This window comes from Platalea leucorodia (genome assembly GCF_965183815.1).
Source record: "Platalea leucorodia genome assembly, chromosome: 1".
Classification (NCBI taxonomy): Eukaryota; Metazoa; Chordata; class Aves; order Pelecaniformes; family Threskiornithidae; genus Platalea; species Platalea leucorodia.
The window spans coordinates 115,557,925-115,577,299 of NC_138823.1; the positions used below are offsets into that span (position 1 = coordinate 115,557,925).

General features: G+C 38.2%; 1 protein-coding gene across 2 annotated transcripts in view; it reads left to right on the plus strand.

Annotated features, from left to right (window-relative positions):
* The first annotated feature begins 3,148 nt into the window (after window positions 1–3,148).
* Window positions 3,149–19,375, plus strand: part of SEPTIN7 (septin 7) — a 64,283-nt gene continuing 48,056 nt past the window's right edge. For both annotated transcript variants that reach the window (XM_082309089.1, XM_082309090.1), the window contains exon 1: window positions 3,149–3,245. In XM_082309089.1, the coding sequence (XP_082165215.1) occupies window positions 3,236–3,245 (10 nt within the window). In that variant the 5' untranslated portion in view covers window positions 3,149–3,235. The remainder of the gene's footprint in view (window positions 3,246–19,375) is intronic.

The window sequence follows — 19,375 nt, forward strand, 5'->3', positions numbered from 1 at the left end:
TCTCTGTAAGTATTTTCAGATTCTCTGTAAAAGAACTAAACTGTTTGTCTCATAAGACAATCCTCAGACATGCTGTGTTGTCAAACGCATTTCTAGGATTCTACTGGAAGAGCGGTTTAAAAGTAGCATGGCCGATCTCTGGAGGATCGCTGGGTCTAGTACAGTGAGGCAGAGGCATTTTAAGCACCTTCAACATTTTCATCAATGTGGTGAGAAGTAATGGCTAACATCCAGAATTCTCCTCTCTTTTCATAGTAGGCAATGTTTTGAATAACTTCTTCACAGTACAAGGCAACTGAAGTTTTGCCTTCATGGAGGATTTGTTGCAATGCATGCTGTATTAGCGTAGATCTAGATTTAATATGAAGGCCTCCAATTGCGTGACCCAGAAGTAGAGGGTGTCACGTTAGTCCCCATTGCATTCGGGCGGTACCACCATGACTCTCGAAGTATAGGAAAGCTACACTCATACTACTTACTTGCATTTCAAATGGGCATTGGAATAAAGTTGATTATATTTTAATCTGTTTGCGCTTGTACACTGGTGCTTGCACAGTTATAATGTGATAATTGTACTTGCTCAAATTACTGTTAGCACAGCTAACTTTCTGTGCCAGTCTTTTGGCTATCCAGTCAAAAAACCCCAATTTTTCTTATTTATTGTTGCTGTTCATTGTGCTGTCTTTGATGTAGACAGCTCAGGTTATTGAGAGTTTGGGTAGACAGCATCTTTCTACAAATGTGTAAATGAATCATAGAATCATTTAGGTTGGAAGAGACCTTTAAGATCAAGTCCAACCGTTAACCTAGCACTGCCAAGTCCACCACTAAACAATGTCCCTAAGCACCACATCTACCCATCTTTTAAATACCTCTAGGGATGGGGACTCAACTGCTTCCTGGGTAGCCTGTTGCAATGACTGACAACCCTTTGGGTGAAGAAATTTTTCCTAATATCTGCTCTAAACCTGTCCTGGCGCATCTTGAGGCCATTTTCTCTCGTCTTATTGGTTGTTACGTGGCAGAAGAGACCGACCCCCACTTTGCTACAGCCTCCTTTCAGGTAGTTGTAGAGAGCAATAAGGTCTCCCCCAGCCTCCTTTTCTCCAAACTAAACACCCCCAGCTCCCTCAGCCGCTCTTCATAAGACTTGTGCTCTAGATCCTTCATCAGCTTCGTTGCCCTTCTTTGGACACGCTCCAGCACCTCGATGTCCTTCGTGTAGTGAGGGGCCCAAAACTGAACACAGTACTCGAGGTGCGGCCTCACCAGTGCCGAGTGCAGGGGAACAATTGCTTCCCTGGTCCTGCTGGCCACACTATTGCTGATGCAAGCCAGGACACCATTGGCCCTCTTGGCCACCTGAGCACACTGCTGGCTCATGTTCAGCCAGCTGTTGACCAACACCCCCAGGTCCTTTTCTGCCAGGCAGCTCTCCAGCCACTGCTCCCCAAGCCTGTAGCATTGCATGGGGTTGTTGTGACCCAAGTGCAGGACCTGGCACTGAGCCTTGTTGAACCTCATACAGTTGGCCTCAGCCCATTGATCCAGCCTGTCAAGATCCCTCTGTAGAGCCTTCCTACCCTCCAGCAGATCACTACTGCATAACTTGGTGTCATCTGCAAACTTACTGAGGGTGCATACGATCCCCTCTTCCAGATTATTGATAAAGATGTTAAACAGAGCTGGCCCCAATACTGAGCCCTGGGGAACACCACTTGTGACCGGCTGCCAACTGGATTTAACTCCATTCACCACCACTCTCTGGGCCCGGCCATCCAGCCAGTTTTTAACCCAGTGAAGAGACGCTTGTCTAAGCCATGAGGAGCTAGTTTCTCCAAGACAACGCTGTGGGAAAGGGTGTCAAAGGCTTTACTGAAGTCCAGGTAGACAACATCTGCAGCCTTTCCCTCATCCACTTAGTGGGTCACCTTGTCACAGAAGGAGATCAGGTTAGTCAAGTAGGACCTGCCTTTCATGAACCCATACCGCCTGGGCCTGATCCCCTGCTTGTCACGTACATGCCGCATGATGGCACTCAGGGTGATCTGCTCCTTAGCCTTCCCCGGCACCGAGGTCAGGCTGATGGGCCTGTAGTTGCCCAGATCCTCCTTCCAGCCTTTCTTGTAGATGCAAGTCACATTTGCTAACCTCCAGTCAACTGGGACCTCCCTGGTTAACCAGGACTGCTGATAAATGATGGAAAGTGGCGTGGTGAGCACTTCCACCAGCTCCCTCAGTACCCTTGGGTGGATCCCATCCGGCCCCATAGACTTGTGCATGTCTGAGTGCTGTAGCAAGTCGCTAACCATTTCCCCTTGGATTATGGGGGCTTCATTCTGCTCCCCGTCCCTGTCTTCCAGCTCAGGGGCTGGGTACCCAGAGAACAACTGGTCTTACCATTAAAGACTGAGGAAAAGGCAGCATTAAGTTGCTTAGCCTTTTCCTCATCCTTTGTCACTATGTTTCCCCCCTGCATCCAATAAAGGATGGAGATTATCTTTATCCCTCCTTTTGTTGCTAATGTATTTATAGAAACACTTTTTATTGTCTTTTATGGCAGTAGCCAGATTAAGTTCTAGTTGGGCTTTGGACCTTCTGATTTTTTTCCCTGCATAACCTCATGACATCCTCATAGTCCTCCTGAGTTGCCTGCCCCTTCTTCCAAAGTTCATAAACTCTCTCTTTTTCCCTGAGTTCCAGCTAAAGCTCTCTGTTCAGCCAGGCCAGTCTTCTTCCCTGCCAGCTCATCTTTCGGCACATGGGGATGGCCTGCTCCTCTGTGCCTTTAAGATTTCCTTCTTGAAGAATATCCAACCTTCCTGGACTCCTTTGTCCTTCAGAACTGCCTCCCAAGGGACTTTGTCTTCCAGGCCCCTAAACAGGCCAAAGTCTGCCCTCAAGAAGTCCAAGGTAGCAGTTCTGCTGGCCCCCCGCCTTACTTCTCTGAGAACTGAAAACACTATCATCTTGTGATCACTGTGCCCCAGACAGCCTCCAACCATCACATCACCCACAAGTCCTTCTCTGTTTGCAAACAAAGTGAATATTTAAATAACTTAAAAAAAAAAATACAAGCAAAGTAAGATGTTACAAGCTTTTCTTTTAACTTTTTTTTTTTTCTAAATATCTCTTGCCTTAGCAACAGAAGAACCTTGAAGGATATGTGGGGTTTGCAAATCTTCCCAATCAAGTTTACCGGAAGTCTGTGAAGAGAGGATTTGAATTCACACTCATGGTAGTAGGTAAGTTTCTTCCTTTGTTTTGAGTGGTGATCACTTGAAGTATATTGACGTAGTTCTTAAAATTGATGATGATGGTGTAAATGTTTTGCGTGAGCTCATGAGAAAATATGGATCTTCCTTTTCTAGACTGTTAAATCTAGAGTGTTTGAAAAGAAAATGTTGTCCAATGTGCAAGTAGATGAGGAGGAGAATAAAGAATGAGAACTGTATAGTTCATACGGTCTAAGAAAAAAGTTTGGTGTGGATCTAGTCTAAAATGTGACTTGCAAGTATGACATAATAGAAGTCATTTGAACTTGGATTTTCATTTGAACAAAAAAAAATTGAACTGCTTTTACAATTGAGTGCAACATGGCAAACTGAGATCCAGAAGTAAAGTTGGAATCTTTCCTTGCACATAACCAGGCAGCAGGATTCTGTATATCCTGCACTTCTGTGGCCACAGAACTGTGCTACAAAATCAAAGCTTTAATTTAAACAAACCTTTCTAGTTTGTATGGTTGCAAAGAAAACCAAATGTAAACAATGCGTTCCCTATGGACTACAGAGAATGGGAAACTATAGTTAGTATGGATGAATAATAGCATGCAGAATGGTTCATTTAGGCTTCAGTGATGACCCAAATTGTCATCCCTCCTGCTAGGACATCCAATTTCCTTCCTCCCCTTTCCCCCCTTTTGAGTACTTGTATGATAGTAGACTGTTATTAAGGTTGGGTACATTTGTGTGTAACTGATACATATATACTGGATATGTGACTAAGTTTTGACATGTTAATGGTTGAAATAATAATAATAATAATAATTTAAAAAGTGTTTTATAATAGCCAGCTGTCTCTTTGTTGATGTCCACCTTTATCTTTTGTAGTTTGGCTAGCTTGATAATGCTTTGATGTTTTGTCATCAATACAGTGGATATCTTGTGCAGTCATTATGTACATGTAGCATGTTACATAATAGTACTATTGACGGAGTTAGAAATCAAGGTCAAATTGGTGAAAACTCATTGTAGATCACTTATAATTTTCTTTTGATTACAAAGTGAGAATTTTAAAATTTGAGGGTTACTTTTTTTCTTTTGGAACATGATTACAGGTTCCTTTGTAATCTAGCATCCAAGTACATAATTGGTTATTTGGTACAAAACTGTTTAGTCTTAAATAAAATTTGGTTTTCTGCTATCTGCAGGAAAAAGGGAGGAGGAAGGGAGGGAACTGTCTTCATAAAGTATTATTCCAGAATGGGGTATAATTTGTACTTCCAAGTTTCATTCTCACAAAAAGCAAGTCACTTAAAGCAAAAGTAGTAGATGTAGTGATGTATTAGAAAAGGAGAAAGTGTGTAAAATTACCTTGGTGTTCTTCTTGGGCCTGTAGTACAGTCTAATGCAATTGCACTTAGGACAACTGTAGAAAATTGTGGCTACTGAGAAGAAAAGTTGGTCCAAAATCAGATTGAAAATGAGATATTGGTCAGAAAATTTTGTTACTAGTTTTACTTCTAATATTTGTGTATTTACTACTAAGACTTAATTCATTTGCATGTAAATTCGTGCCATTGTCTGGAAGTTTACTGGGGGAATTGGCAGTAGTTTTCTAAGTTAAAAATACATCTAATTCTCTCCTTCTAACCCCCAAGTATAGAAATCAGATACTTGAAAGTGAGTGGTTAAACAAAATGATGGCTGATCTTTTAGTACTCTAACATCTAGGGAGGGGCAGGGGGGAGAAATGATTTTGTTTGAAAGTGATGTGTCTGGTAGTAGTATGTGCTGAAAAAATGTATCTATTTTAAGTGTGAAGATGAAATAGTTTGTGTATTACTGATCATTTTTGTTGGTAAACATTGTAATGTAATGTGCGATTAGATTCTTAGAATTGTAATTTAGTGCTGCGTTCATCCTGTGAGGTAGTGTACTCTGATTTGTTTTGAGGCCTTTAGCTGACATTATGATACAGTTCTGTAATAGTAAATGGAATTACTTATGATCTACTTATTAAAACTTAAAAGTTTTAGAATGTAGTGCTAATCTGCGTATGGTCAGTGCTGGCTGAATAAGAATACTGTATATATCATCTCTTGGAAGTAATCTGAAATATTCTCTTGCTCTTTCTGCTACTAAGAATCGTGCGTGCGTGGCTGCCTTTTACTGTAGATTGCACAATTACAAGTCTGCTGGCTGTGCTTTATAGGTCCTTCAGTGTTAGTATGTTACCTGTTTGTTCTGAAATGAAAAACGAGAAAAACAATGCTTGTGGTTGTTAAACAGGTACAAGGAAGAAAACAAATCATGTTTGGGATCTGCGATCTGTGTCCAGATATTTTCAGGTGTCTGTGAGGCTTGATATTGCAGCTAGTGCATTTGTATAGAAACTGTTTTCCGGTCGTCCATTTAGTCTGGAATTATCAGTTAAACTTAATAGATGTGCATAATGTGGTATCTGGCTTCTTTGTCTTGAAATGTGTAGTATAAAAAGTCAGCGTTTTGGGGGGACTGGTCAATATGGTTGTACAGCTGTACTGACTGTTGCAGAAACAATTCTGTTTTCAGGTTTTGCAAGATACTTGTCACTGAGGAAGTAGTAAGTACAGCATCCAACAGATGTGACATGGTTTCCAGTAAGAATTTTTGCGGGGAGATAAATCAGTTTTACAGAAACTTTCTTATACATCAAGCATGAATGTACTCCATAAAATGTGCATTCCTCAGGCTGCTAAGTTACTGTCATTGCTACAGGCAGCCCCATCATCTCCAGGGCAATGTGTGGTGGCTTCCTGCACTTCTATTGTGCCAGTGAAGTTGGAGAGGGGGCTTTGAAATTTGGGTGTGCATAAGGCTGAGTAGTTGTTCAGTAGTCTAGAGCATGGTTTCTGGAGGAGGTTCAGGACATAGGTGCTCCTTAGCTGAGCTGATGTAAGCTGGCTGGGGGCATTGCTTTGGAAGCGGCTCCATTTCAGCCGTGTGGGCCGTGCTCTGTCCTGTAACTTGCTCTGAGTCAGGACTCAGTAAGATTACTTTATTTGAGGCTTATAATGCTAGTGAAGTCTCTTCTGTAAGTACAGTTGCTAATTTCCAGGTGTTCTGGTATTTACATTAAATGTAACTAAAGGATGAAGTGTTTATGAACTACATGCATGTAAATACAAAAAGTTGATGTTAAAGTATCCTTTTTGTATTTAATATTTTAAGAATCATTGAAAAGTTAACCTTAATAGGAACTGGGGTTACTCCATAATATTTACCCATAATAAACATTTCAAGTTTCTATCTCATTAACTGTATTTATGTTTTCTCTAAGTTGTGTTGTTTCTTTTGGTAGTGTTTCTAAACTTTTCTTAAGAAAACGAAGACTGAGATAGCCCTTTGTTTTCCTTATTGATCAGTTGTCATTGGACATTGATTTGTCTTTAAAATCTTCATGACACAATGAATTTCATATTAGTCCTATTCTAAAAGGCTAATCAGTAGTTTAAATCACCCTCCTTCTGAAATGACTTGGTTTTGTAGAATAAAAACTTAACAAGCGCCTCCTCTGAGGATAAGACATAAGGTAGGCAGAAATATGCATTAAACTGAGCTTCATTCTTGATGCTTTCAAAAGAAGACATTTAAATAGCGGTTTAAAGTGACTAATTCTCCATCTGAAATATTAAAGCTCACCAGTGGAAAAAATGTCAAGTTTGCCTCGGTAGGCTGCTTCCTTCATAATCTTTTGTAATCTCTTCAAGTATAAGATAGTTGTTGAAACATTTGAGAATACGATGTAAATATTTGGTCCAAATCCAAAGTGTATTCTCTGTGTTTCTCTGCTGTATAGGTTTTTTGGAGGAAAGTACCTGCTTAAGTCAGATGCTTAAGAAAATAAAACTTCCAGAAGTTATACTACCATGGTTAGTAGCTCACAGTTAAAGAAAATCTTAATTGTGAAATTGTAGTTATATCTGTTTATTAATATAATTACCCTTGCTTAAGTAGTGGGGGTGTGGTTTTCTTTTTGTTTTAGTGTAATGAGGTGTGGAACGAAGAGTTGCTCTTCGGCGTGTCTTTTTTCTAAACACTGAACCAGGAAATCCCTCTTTTCTTGTTCTTGCGTTGAAATTACGCTGGTAACGTGATTTGAATCAACACCCAGGTAGATGCAAAGTCATAATTTTTAAAAATTCTTTTGTCCTATAGACTTTATGTACTTAAGGATAATTATTTGGGGTGGTTTTTCCTAGAGCTGTATACTTTAAGGTGTTCAGGCTTCATGAGCCTTATTAGAGGTTGGACTCTAAAATTTTACTTTATTTTTTTTAAAAGCATCTGACTTGCAAAGTACAGAACGCTTACAGTCAAGTGACTTTCCAGAGGACCTTTCTACATCATTCCTATTTCTTGAACAACTCTTTGGTAGCTTCCACTCTGAAAGCTGTTTTGAAACCTCTCCTATAGTAAATTGTCTGTTTTGTTTTCTAATTGTCGCTTTAGCCTTGTAGATCACCTGTAGATTACAACTTAAAGGAAAATGTCATGCAATATTCTTTTAGTGTTTCATTCGTAATTATATGCACACTCAAATGTTTCGGTTTCAACATGGCTTTTTGGCATGGACACAAAGGAAAAGGCTGTATTTTGCAAGACTTGAAGTTACATTAAAGAAAAAGCACACTCTGATTTTTAAAACACTTTTATTGTTCGCTGAAGAAAACTTGGACTGGTTTCATACTGGTATCTTCTGGTGATGGATCGTGTTCTGATTAGAATTACCCCTTTCATTTGTTCACTTTCTGAGGCAGTTTACTTATCAAGCCAACCAGTGGTACCAAGAGCCTCAGATACTCACAGCTACTTGTTCTTTGCTAGTGTGATATCTTTCCCCCCAATTCTAAAGCCAGGAACAAAATCATTAAGCATATGGCAGCTTAAATTAAAACATGTTTTCTTTTAAACCCACTGGAGGGGAAAAAAAAAGTGAATTTTGACCTTTCCAGTCAGTTCTTAGCTTCCCTGGGCTATATTGTTGCATTATCGGTTATGGAGCTTTTCCTTGTTTATACAGTCAGGGTGTACACTGGCGTACATATCTTAGAAAGAAAAAGCATATTATGGAAAAGAACTAGCAAAGCCTTTTTTGTTTCTTGAATGCATCCTGCCTCCTTTTCCCCTGTAACTTCACTTCTTCAAAATACCTCAATTCCTTCAATTCTCTCATCCTCTGAAAACTGTCACATATTCCATGCTACGACCTTGGCTGCAGCGCATTTTGAGCTACTTGCATGACATCTGTCTGCCTGTCCTGTACTGCTGTGCCAGTGGCCTAGGACCAGGTTAGAAGACGGCACACTTTCAGTTCCCAGGGTACTCTTTCTGTAAAGAAAAGTAGTAGTTTGGGTTCAACTGTTATGTAGCAGATATGGCTCCCTTAGGAAACTAGATTTAAAAAAAAAAAGAAAAAGTTGCAGGTGTTCTGTTGACAGGATTATGAGGTTTCAGTGAAGTACAGAAATAAGAAAGGTTCTTTGAAGAATTTTGTAACCTTAAAAAAAATAATTTACTTCCTTTCATGTACTGGTTCTGTGGATATGTGTTCCAGCAATGGTGTCTACAGAGTATTAAAATTGATAGCTTAATACTTAGATGAACCTGATAGGGATGCCAAAGCAAAATATGTTGAATTCGGGACAATTGGCAGTGATTAAAATGAAAGAAATAGAAAACTGGTGGAACTTAGAATGGAGCCAGGGTATTCTTAGAGATGACACGTTTCTCTGGAGTAATCTCTGTTGATGGAGTAATGCCTCACCAATAGCGTATCAGCCCTTTTTGTGGAAAGAAGTTGATAAAGGTTTTTTGAGAAGGCAGAATAGATGAACTCTGAAGATCTTTCTGTGGAAAAGAAGTGAATATCTCTTCAAGATGTGAAAGGTCAGTAATCTGACAGTGAGTTTACTGGCTGCAATGCATGATTTTCCACTGAGTTACTTTCAGATGAGAGCTTGAAGTATAGATTCATGTGACTACTTGGCTTCAATTAGAAAGTCTTCTCTCATGCTTGGTTGGTTGTATGGGTGGGTCTTTTCTTCCCCCCCCCCTCTTTTGTAATGCAATGAAATACAGTTTGCAGTGTGCTTGTTCTTGCCTCTTTGTGGTATTTTCCTGTGCCTTTTTTTAGTGTTGGGGAAAGAAACCTGCACAAAGTCTAAAACCTGATGAAGGAAGAGAAACTTTCTAGTATATTATTGTTGAAAATTGGTGTTGGGGAAAGTTGGTTAATCTACCTATTTGAGCTTATCTAGAAACCATAGCTCTTCAAATACTCTCACAAGCTGGTCGTAGTATAGGGGTTTTTGGTCACTCAGTATGAAAAAACATTTTTTAATCTTAATTCTTCTTAAGATCATTTTAAATGTTTCCCTCACTGTGCAATAGCTTAGACTTGTACTGAAGGATGCTTAAAGACTCTAATGACCAGAACTGAAGCTGGTATTTAAAATGATTGCTCTTCAATTCTGAATTTTTCATTGTTTGCAACTACAACACTAATTGGAATTGTAGTGCTTACTGGACAACTTTTAAAGAGCCTTTGGGTTTTTATTTTCTTTGTTAACTGTTTGGACGCAAAGCTTCTTGCGAAGATTGTATGAAAGCCACCTTCAGTATGGTATCTCTTACTGGTTGCTTGCCGTTGTATGAATCTTGAGTTCTGACAACTAACCTTAAGTACCAAGTATTATTACATTAAAATATTGCTTTGAAAAATTAAGCAAAGGTTTTGTAAAGCTTTGGTGGTTGTATTTAAACTAAACTGAACTGTTTATTATGTGGCAGCATTTTGGTCAGAGCCTAATTTCTCTTTTAAAATTCTTTGTTTCCTGGCAAAAGTTTTCAAGGCAAGAGACTTCTACCTAAGTGTGTGGATGTGAACCAATAATTTGGCAAAAATCTGCCTGTAACCTAATTGGCTTTTATTTCTTTAAACAAGTGATGATTCCATTGGAAACATTTTCTTTTTTCTACTTCATATATAATTTCCTTGTCAGTCTCATAACAAATAGTATGAATTCTTTTACTTCTATCTGTATTTAAAACTGTGTCTCTAATAGATGAATGCAGGGATTTTAATGAAAACCATCTAATGAGATACTGTGCTCTGCATTGTGTAGGTGTCAACTCCACTGTCTTTTTTTCTTTTTTTTTTTTTTCTTTTTTTTTTTTTTAAGCTTTGTGGAGTTTTTCAGTACTTACCTACATAATTAATCCGGTCATGGTATTAGCTGTCTTCAGGCCAGTTGTAATTTTAGCTGTGTTTGTAACTACATAAATGTTTTTGCTCTGGGTGTTTTTTCTTATCCTAGCTTACCAGTTTTTTGTTTTATTTCTAAAGACAAATGTCCTTGCTGAGTTTACACATCTGAATATGTGTGCACATGCACACAAACACAGTTACTCTGTTGTTATTTCATATATTACAGTACAGTTGTTCATTATGGTGAGATCAGTGTTTGAACCTGGTCCTTGTTCCTGTTGGTGACAGGTTTGTAGGTTGCAATTTAACTGAAATGAGTCATTTTTTGATATTAGAGTAAGAATAATGAATCGCTGCATGATGTTCTAGTTATGCTTTTGTAGATGCTCAGATGTAATGGTGTTTAATGTAACGTGTGAACTTAAACACATCTTAGAGAAGGTACCTGACTAATGGATATGTTTTACTTCTTAAATGGGTTATCAGGTGGCCAACACTTGCTTTGATTCTACCCTCAAAAGTCAAGAGATTGTCCTGAGCTGTCATGGTGCGTTGGTAGGGTGAGAGCTAGTAGTCATGCTACTACTGTTTCCAGTTCCTTAGCCCTGGATAATCAGGTGCCAGTTTACTGCAGGGATGTTTTTGGGGCCGCTTTTGCTACAAGCCCAGAGTGAGATTCAAAGTAGAAGTCAGCTTTTTGTATAGATAAATATGGTGTATGAGTTGAAAACTGCTTTCTTCCTGTTGGCTGAAAATGTTAGGCTTGCCTGCTGTATCAAGAAATGCTGACAATTTCATGAATGAATAGGTTAATATTGTAACCAAAGTGATATTTTTGGATGGTGTATTTGTGGTCTAAATATCCAATTGTAGTAAAGCCACTGTGACCCGTTAAATGTGACTCTTCTGATTCAGTATGCATGTTTTCCTTCTGGCTGATTTTGCAATAGTCAGTTCAGATCTTCGCTGTGAACCCATTTGAAGCTGTTAAATTTTGTTCCTTTTTCCAGGGTTTTTTTCTGTATATAGTATGGCTGTTGCACGCAACTGTTTCATTTTGGGTTTTGGATGTTTTTCTGTTGAGCTTCTGAGCACATTTACTGACAAATTAGAGTTTATATCATACTCTTCTCTAGAATTTCTTTTATTAATAAACATCTTCTTGGAAGAATTTCTTCTCACTTCTATTTTGGCGTTGTAGTCTGTTTTTTTCCATTTACCATAATAGGTAAAGGCAGAATATTTACACTTACCAGGGTTGGAGGTGAGAAAGGCTGCTGAAGCTGACTGTTTCATCAAATTAGTTTTTCTGTTTGAGTTCTTGTCAGCCTTTACTTCTATCCCAATTTTTCATTGTAGGTAGTTCTGTTACGCGTACCAAGAGCACAAATGTAAGAACTTTTATCCTGTATCTCGGAAGGGTGCTAAGTTTCTGTCAGTGTTGATATAAGCTGTATTAAGTGTGTAGTGATGCCATTCAACGTAGTTCCTTCCCTCTATTGACGTGAAAGTTTTTTGGAGAGTCCCGACTTCCTAATTTCACAAGCAGTTCTGGTTTTGTATCACTGAAATTTTGACTTCTGTCATTGATGAAGCTTTAAGTCAAAAATTATGCTGACATCTTGTAACCGAAACTACAAGTGTGTCAAAGCTAATGGAAAGTGCATCATTCTGATACTTCTGTTCATGAAACTTCTGCTGCAAAGGCTAAATGAGTGTTTTTCATGGGGCAGATGCTTCTCCAGAAGGGCAGAAATGGTTTGCGATTTAAGGGAGTTAAACTCTTGGCCTTCCTCAGAATGAGAAGCAACGCAACGGAAGGACATAAATAAATGCGGGCCACGTAAGGACAGCAAGTGCCAGTTCTAACAGCATCTGGCTCTGGTATTTTACTACTTGGGATGGGTGAAGTGGTGCTGCTTTCTGTGTAAGGTGACAGTTTGCTTATTTGAAAAGAATCTGAAGCATTCCCAGGTAACACTTCTAACTGCAAACGGCAGTGCTTTTTAAAATAGCAATTTTGCAGTCTGAAGTCGTCATGTGTTAAGTTTTGAATTTATGGGTTAATCCTGAACCTTGGGTCCATTTTATATTGCTAAGTCAGTTAAAAATAGTAATTAAGTGGTCTGAAGGCAGTTGTTGGATGTCTGTGGAGCACTTTGCAGTATAAGCTAACAAGCATTGTGTTAAAATGAAGAACTGTGAAACAGCTGCTGAAAAATATTATTATCAGGTAAGTAGTTGGTGACACTTGATAAGCTCGAATGGCATGGCGCAACAAAGGGAATTCATTGTACACATGCATTGATTATTTTTACTGCCTTGATCCATATTGCCCATGTCTTCTATCTTTCAAGATAGAAATACTATGCTTTGTATTCAAAAGCATGGTAGGAAACCATGTGTTTCAGAAGCAAGTGACATTGATCTTCTGTTTGTTCCAGTGTTTTGGAACTTGCTGTCCTTGATCCATTCTCATTTAAGACCTGTATTTTTTGACCTTAAATGTTACTTGCCAGTGATATAACAAAATGCTATGATGTTCTGCTGTGATGGAAATGCTTGTTATCAAGGCTCTGGTTGTCGCCAGTCAGACCAACAGTTCACCAAACTAAAGGATTTTGAACTATTGCACCAAATGTAGTTGGATTTTTATTCTTTTGGAATAATCTGATTTTGTTACAAATGAGGTAATGTCAGGAATGTTCTGAAGTTGTCTCATGAAAGATTTGAATGGTTTGCCTGTGATAGAATATTCTGGTAAAGAGCTAGTTGAGCTTTCATCTATAAATATCTTCTCAAACCCTATGATGTAAATCTGTAAAATATTTACTTTGTATCTGTATTAAACTGTGATCCATGAATTTGCCTTCGCATCTACATGATTTTTCTGATGAGATATTGTTGAACTTTCTGTCCCACACTGCAGAGTTAAAAGGGAGGTGTAGGTTTTCTGGGAGTAAACTTTGTTTTTCTTGAAAGTCAGCAATTCTCTTTTACCATCTGTTCTTCCTTGGTTTAAGGTATGAGAAAGTTTATTGTTAGTTTCCGGTTATTTTTACTTCACTGTTTTCCTTGCTAGCTCTTTCCATCTGCCATTGATGAAGAGGATTTGTCGTGTTGTTTTTTTGTGGTTTTTTTTTTCTTTTTTCACCCCCAGAAAATGCTTTACATGACAAGTGGCACAGCCTGTCAGCAATTAATGTAAGACCCTGAAGTAAAAATATTATTGTCTTAATGTAGGATGGCACAAGTAAATAACAGAAGGAGCTCTTCAAAGGACCTGAAGACTAGCTTGACTCTGAACATCAGTTTTCTTGGGTCTTGGATAATGTGTGATGGTGTTTTACTTAATGACCTGTGGAGAGGTTAGCAATGTAAAATAGTGTTCAAGTTTAATTATTTTTAGGAGGATTTCCCTTTTGAACTTACTACATTTTGGTCACAAGAATTCTGATCTTGTATCTCCAGACTTTTGGCAAAAGACTTGGGGAATGCAGAAACCTTTGAGATGGTTGCACGGGTTTGTGGCTAACCATTCATCTGTGCTCCCAGCAACAGAACTGAAGTTGTGAAAAGAAATTATGTCATCTCTTTGTAGACGTTTAGTGTATGGCACTCCTTACTTTGAAAATGCTAAAGGTAGCCTTGTTAGTATGAGTCTTCTGGTGCAGAAAGAGTGTTAAATAAAATCCTAACCACCTTGTTTCCACATGCTCTGAAGCCTGCACGGGCGGGGGATTAATGGGAGGGTTAGCCTGAGCAGGACAAGTGAAGCCGCTTGTCCCACACCCCAGGTATGTTCCACAGCGCTACCATTTGTGGCCCATTGATTAACTTTAGTGAAACCCTAGCGAAGTCAGACCTTGAACAGCACGATCTCACCTGCTATACCAAATGCTCTCCTGTATGTATATTACTGTATCAATAAAAACAGCATTGTACGTTCACTTGTTCTGTAAAGTTGTGCTGGAATTTTTACATTTTTATTCTTTTATGGTCTGGGATGCTTACAGTACATAAAATATTTATTTGAGTGATTATTTCAAGGGTATATTTTGTCTCCTGCTTCTTCCTGAGTAACTGTCAGTGAAAAGCTAAACCATTTACCACTGCAGGGAAATGTCTTCTGTCAGTGATTTTGCAAAATCAATACCTGCTTCTGCTTCCATACAGGTAGAGCTTAATCCAGTAATGCACGTTACTTATTAATTCACTTAATAGACTAACACGATCTAGTGGTTGGAAAACTAAATCCATGTACTTTCTTTATGAGGAAATACACATTGTGTTTCTGAAATACAGTTCTTGCTCTGTGCATTTTGGTCCTTTTACCTGCTGTTGTTGAACTGTTCAGTAGTGAGGTTAATCTATGATCAAACATTTTTAGTGACTGAATGCAAAGAAATGAGTTGAGACTTGGATGATGGGTCCAGATTTTAGCTTTAAGTATTCCTTGAATTGAAACAATTTGGCTTGAATTATCACAGCTATTTCAGTCTATACAATAAGTAAAAGGAGGTGATTTTTTATATGCTATTAGACTGTGCTTTGGACTGAGGGCAGTGTCCAAATTTTTATTTGACTGTGAATTTATCTGCTTTGGTCGATTTATGTCAAATGGCAAGCGTTCAGATAGCTGAATAAAACAAAACTGACTCAGAGGAAATATTTTATGAACTTTGCAGATACTTGGACTGTTTGACGTTCTACTCAAAAAACAGCTTCTGCTTCAAGTAACAACAAAACCACTTACTCTACAACTAACTGCAAGACATTTTTATACACCTGTCTAATTAGAAAGGAGTTGAGACCTACAAGTTCAAAACATCAACTGTACTATGTAATCAACAGACAAACTTCTAGGCAGTGTGTGTATATATATCTTCTCATCCCTCAGTTTTGGCACTCTTCTGAAGTTTTCTATCTGTCTGGTTTTTTTGCTAAAAATAAACTTAATTTCTTAGAAGTAATTTGCTTTTTGGGCACAGTGTAGAATGCTGTAATTGTATTTTCTAATGCCTATTAAATTGTGTTGAGTGGCTGACTGAGACCAGGCAAGGATACAGACAGCAGGATAAGTGGAAAATACAGGAAATCAGAAGGAGAATCAGCATAATGACAGTAGCTGAAATCATGACATGGTACTGTTTGGAGAAAGCAGGTATCTGTGAACATGAGTGAAGAGGTCTCCCAGTTGTGTGCCTCCTGCAGTTTCTTGACTGCATCTACAGAGCTCTTTTAAAAGGCTTCAGAATAGCCCTCCTGCTAATACATGTTAGGCAGCCATTTCTTGCTCAGAGTTTGTGACTAGCTGAAGTCAATGCCTTTTGGTTTTTTGAGAAATAAATTTTAATAGCATCAGGGCCTGACTGTAGATGATGCTTGCTTTCTTGTTTACTATTTGTAACTTCTCACAAGCACATGTTGTTAAAGAGGTCAAAATAAAGATCTCTATCAACTAGCACTATAAACTTTGGGAGATAAACGGTATTTCAGGACGTATCACTGCTTGCTCGCATGCCTTTTCACAGAATCATGGAATAGTTCAAGTTGGATGGCATCTCTCAAAGTTGTCTGGTCCGGCCCCTGTTCAAAGCACTTTCATGTGCTTTTTCGAGGGCATCTGCTTTTGTCCTCTGTCGGGAGGAGGATATTGGGTTAGGTAAAGTAAGCTAGGTCCCATTTTGAAGTCACAGTTGATGAAAGTTTATCAGCGTTTCAGGAAGGTGCTGGCATGGAGCACTTGGTCAGACCAGAGGTTTTAAGTTCTGCACATAGCCTTTATTGAAAAGGCTTATTGAATTCTTTTAAAATGTTAGTGAGTGATTGTCTGACTTTATGTTCATACTGAAAGAGCAGTTGTGTTTAAGGCTAGAGGTTTGGGTTTTTTTATTTTTCCTTGTACTGGAGGTCACACTTGATACTGGAGTTTTCTGAAAGGTCTTCTGTGTGTTACCTGTGGCTACATAGTATCAGGGGAAGCAATGTAGGTTTTAAGTGGAGGAAGGCAAGGAAAAACCAAAATCCTGAGTTCGTGCACAATGCCGGTTCATTTTTCTGTAGGTTATTTTATTGCTGTACGCCACTATTTAGAAAGCCAAGGGTGAAATCCAGCAGGACTACCCTGCTGATGTTCACTGCACAGTCATATTTTAATACTGTAGGTATGGTAGAGCATATTTGGTCCAACGCATGTATGTGTCTTATTGAATAAATTAATGTATACAGTGGTCTGGTGTCTGTTGCATTCTTGAACTTCTGATGAAACATAAGCTCTCCAGTCTAGTTATTAAAATTACTTGACAAATGTTTCTGTCAGATTGGTTTGTGATGTTAACTTGACAGTCCAAGTGTTTCCAGAGACAGACAGCATTATAACCTAGGGATTCATCATACGGATGAGATGCTGCATAGGAGTCTCTACCATTCAGCTTTCTCATTTTACCATTTAGGTGGTTTCATTTTACCTCAAAAAAGGCTGCACTACAAAAATGTAGTTTTCATCTCAACTAGAAGTAGAGTTCAGGAAGATGGAAGACATTGTTGATAGTTTGAAATGACTCTGAAATCTTTGTGAATCTAATACCCTTTAGAATTTTTCTCTGGCTAAATTTGTCCTGACATGCTTTGCAGTTGCTGATCAGGTGAGGTTAGGCCATCATCAGTTTCTCATTAACCAGATACTGTGAATATTTTATTAAAAAGTAGTTTTTTAACCAAAGATTAAGTAGGGTTGCCTCAGATAGAAACTAGCATTTGATTAAATTGCATATAATGACAGTTCTTATTTGAATGCCACTAATTCGAATCTGCAGAATGTGAAGACCTTTGTCAATGTATGTCTTTTTTTAATAAACTGTTAAAGAAAAGATCATACAATTAAGTAAACCTGTAGTTGATTATCTTATTCCTTTAGCATTTTAAAACTGATATGTTATTGCATCATTTTTTGTGCCATTGGAAAGCACGGCAAGAAAGGCTGCCCTGTTACTAGTAAATAAGATGAGCTGATGGCAGATGCAGAGAATTTTTTCTGCTTATTTAAATAAGGTTATGTTTGTCAACATTGTGTATTTACCAGTTTCTTTAACTGACTGCTGCTGTCAGCTTAAAAAAAAAAAAATCAATTTCATGAATGTTGAATTTGATTAATATTTAAATAAATAGCTTATCACAGTGAAATAAAAAAAAAAAAATAGCCAAACAACAACCATGCTTCACTAAAGATGTTGTGTTCTTTACTTGTTTGCATGTTTCTAAGTGGTTTAATTCAGATATATCTTTCTAAGGTTAGGTTATCCTTGACTTGCTGAATGCAAAAATAAGCACCAAGGTTAGGGCCTTAGCCTCAGTAAAGAGGGATCTTTACTGACTGCATTTTGTGGTTTTGGGGAGGCATTTCATAACTTGTTCTGTGTGCTGTTCATATTGGTGCTTTGTGGAATGCTCCCTCTTGAGGAGTCACCCTCTCTCCCCAGGTAAGTGGCTAAAGGCTTAATTTGCATTTTCATCCATATCCTTGGCTATAAAACTTTTAATTCTCCAGAACCACCTTCCCTATCCAATCAATAATAAAATGGTAGGATTTTTTTGGTTTTCTTTTTTCTTGTTGTGTTTTTGCAGGTTTTTAATAAGGAGAAGAAAGCTGCTTGCTAATTGTACAGCTACTGAGAGCTAGACCTTTGCAGGTATACTAGAAGAGTCAGTACTTCCTAGAAAAAGCATTGCATCTTAAAAGCTGTTTGCTTCCTTCAAGTAGACACACTGTTCTAACAACACCCACTGTCAATGTACTTTAGATGAAGGTTGAGGCTGGCTCTTATTGGATAAGAATTTGAGAGCCTCTAGCGCTTTTAACTCTACAGAAAAGATAAAAGATTAACTTTGACACAATATTGCAGATTGTGGTATCTTTTAGAGAGGTGGGTGTATGTGCCAAATTTAGGTTGGCAGTAATTGCTGTATGTTTCCTGTCCTGAGGATTTTCCCCATGAAGTGTCTATCTTTTTAAAATACCTGTTTTTTCATGTAAGATGTTTCCGATGCATATACTACTACTGACAGTATTGTCTGAGTGCCATGAACATCTCAATAAATGTTACGTATTTATTATGAAGAAGTGTAAATATGCAGCTCTTCTTACTTGTAATGAACTGCAGTCTTGATTTGCTGTGTAAGGTTTCCCCTCCTCTCCCTCCCCTCCTTTGGCTTTTTATATAAAGCCTCTTCATAGCTGAAGTTTTATGATAGGTTTTGTTAAATATAGAGCAAAAGTATTTAAAAAACCACTCAACTGGGTTTTCTTGATACAGTGAGAAGCTTGTAAATGAGGTGTCTTTTTTAAAAAACAAACAAACAAAAACCCCCCAACCAAAACAACAACAAAAAAAAACCCCAGGAGAAATAAGCAACTGAGCAATTTTTATTTTCCAGCTGAGAAGACTAAGATAACTAAAAAGGCTATCTTTGTTTCTGTGGGTGATCACATATGACCTTTTAGTTAAATTGTGCCTTAATTATGTTTATGCTTCTGAGAATGGAAGATCAAGGGCTGTATCTTACATGCCTTTCTACCTGTTTTGTTCAATCTGCTGTGTCATAGCAGTACTGTTGAGTATATTTAGCATCCTTTCATGTCCAGTAAATTGTAGATCTTGTTTCTGATGTCTCTGGCTGCAGCTTTTTTTGTTGATGTACTTTGGACCCTTTCCGGAAGGCTTTTTATTACTTACTCTTCAAAAACATCTTTAGCTCTTTCCACATATTCTAACAAAATGACTGCATATGTCAAAACATATGTATAGCTTCAGAGTTACCTGCTTCTAGAAGCAAGCAAAAGCTGTGGTTCTTGAAGCTATTCTGGGAGAAAGTGAGGACTTGATATGCTGGGTGTGAAGGT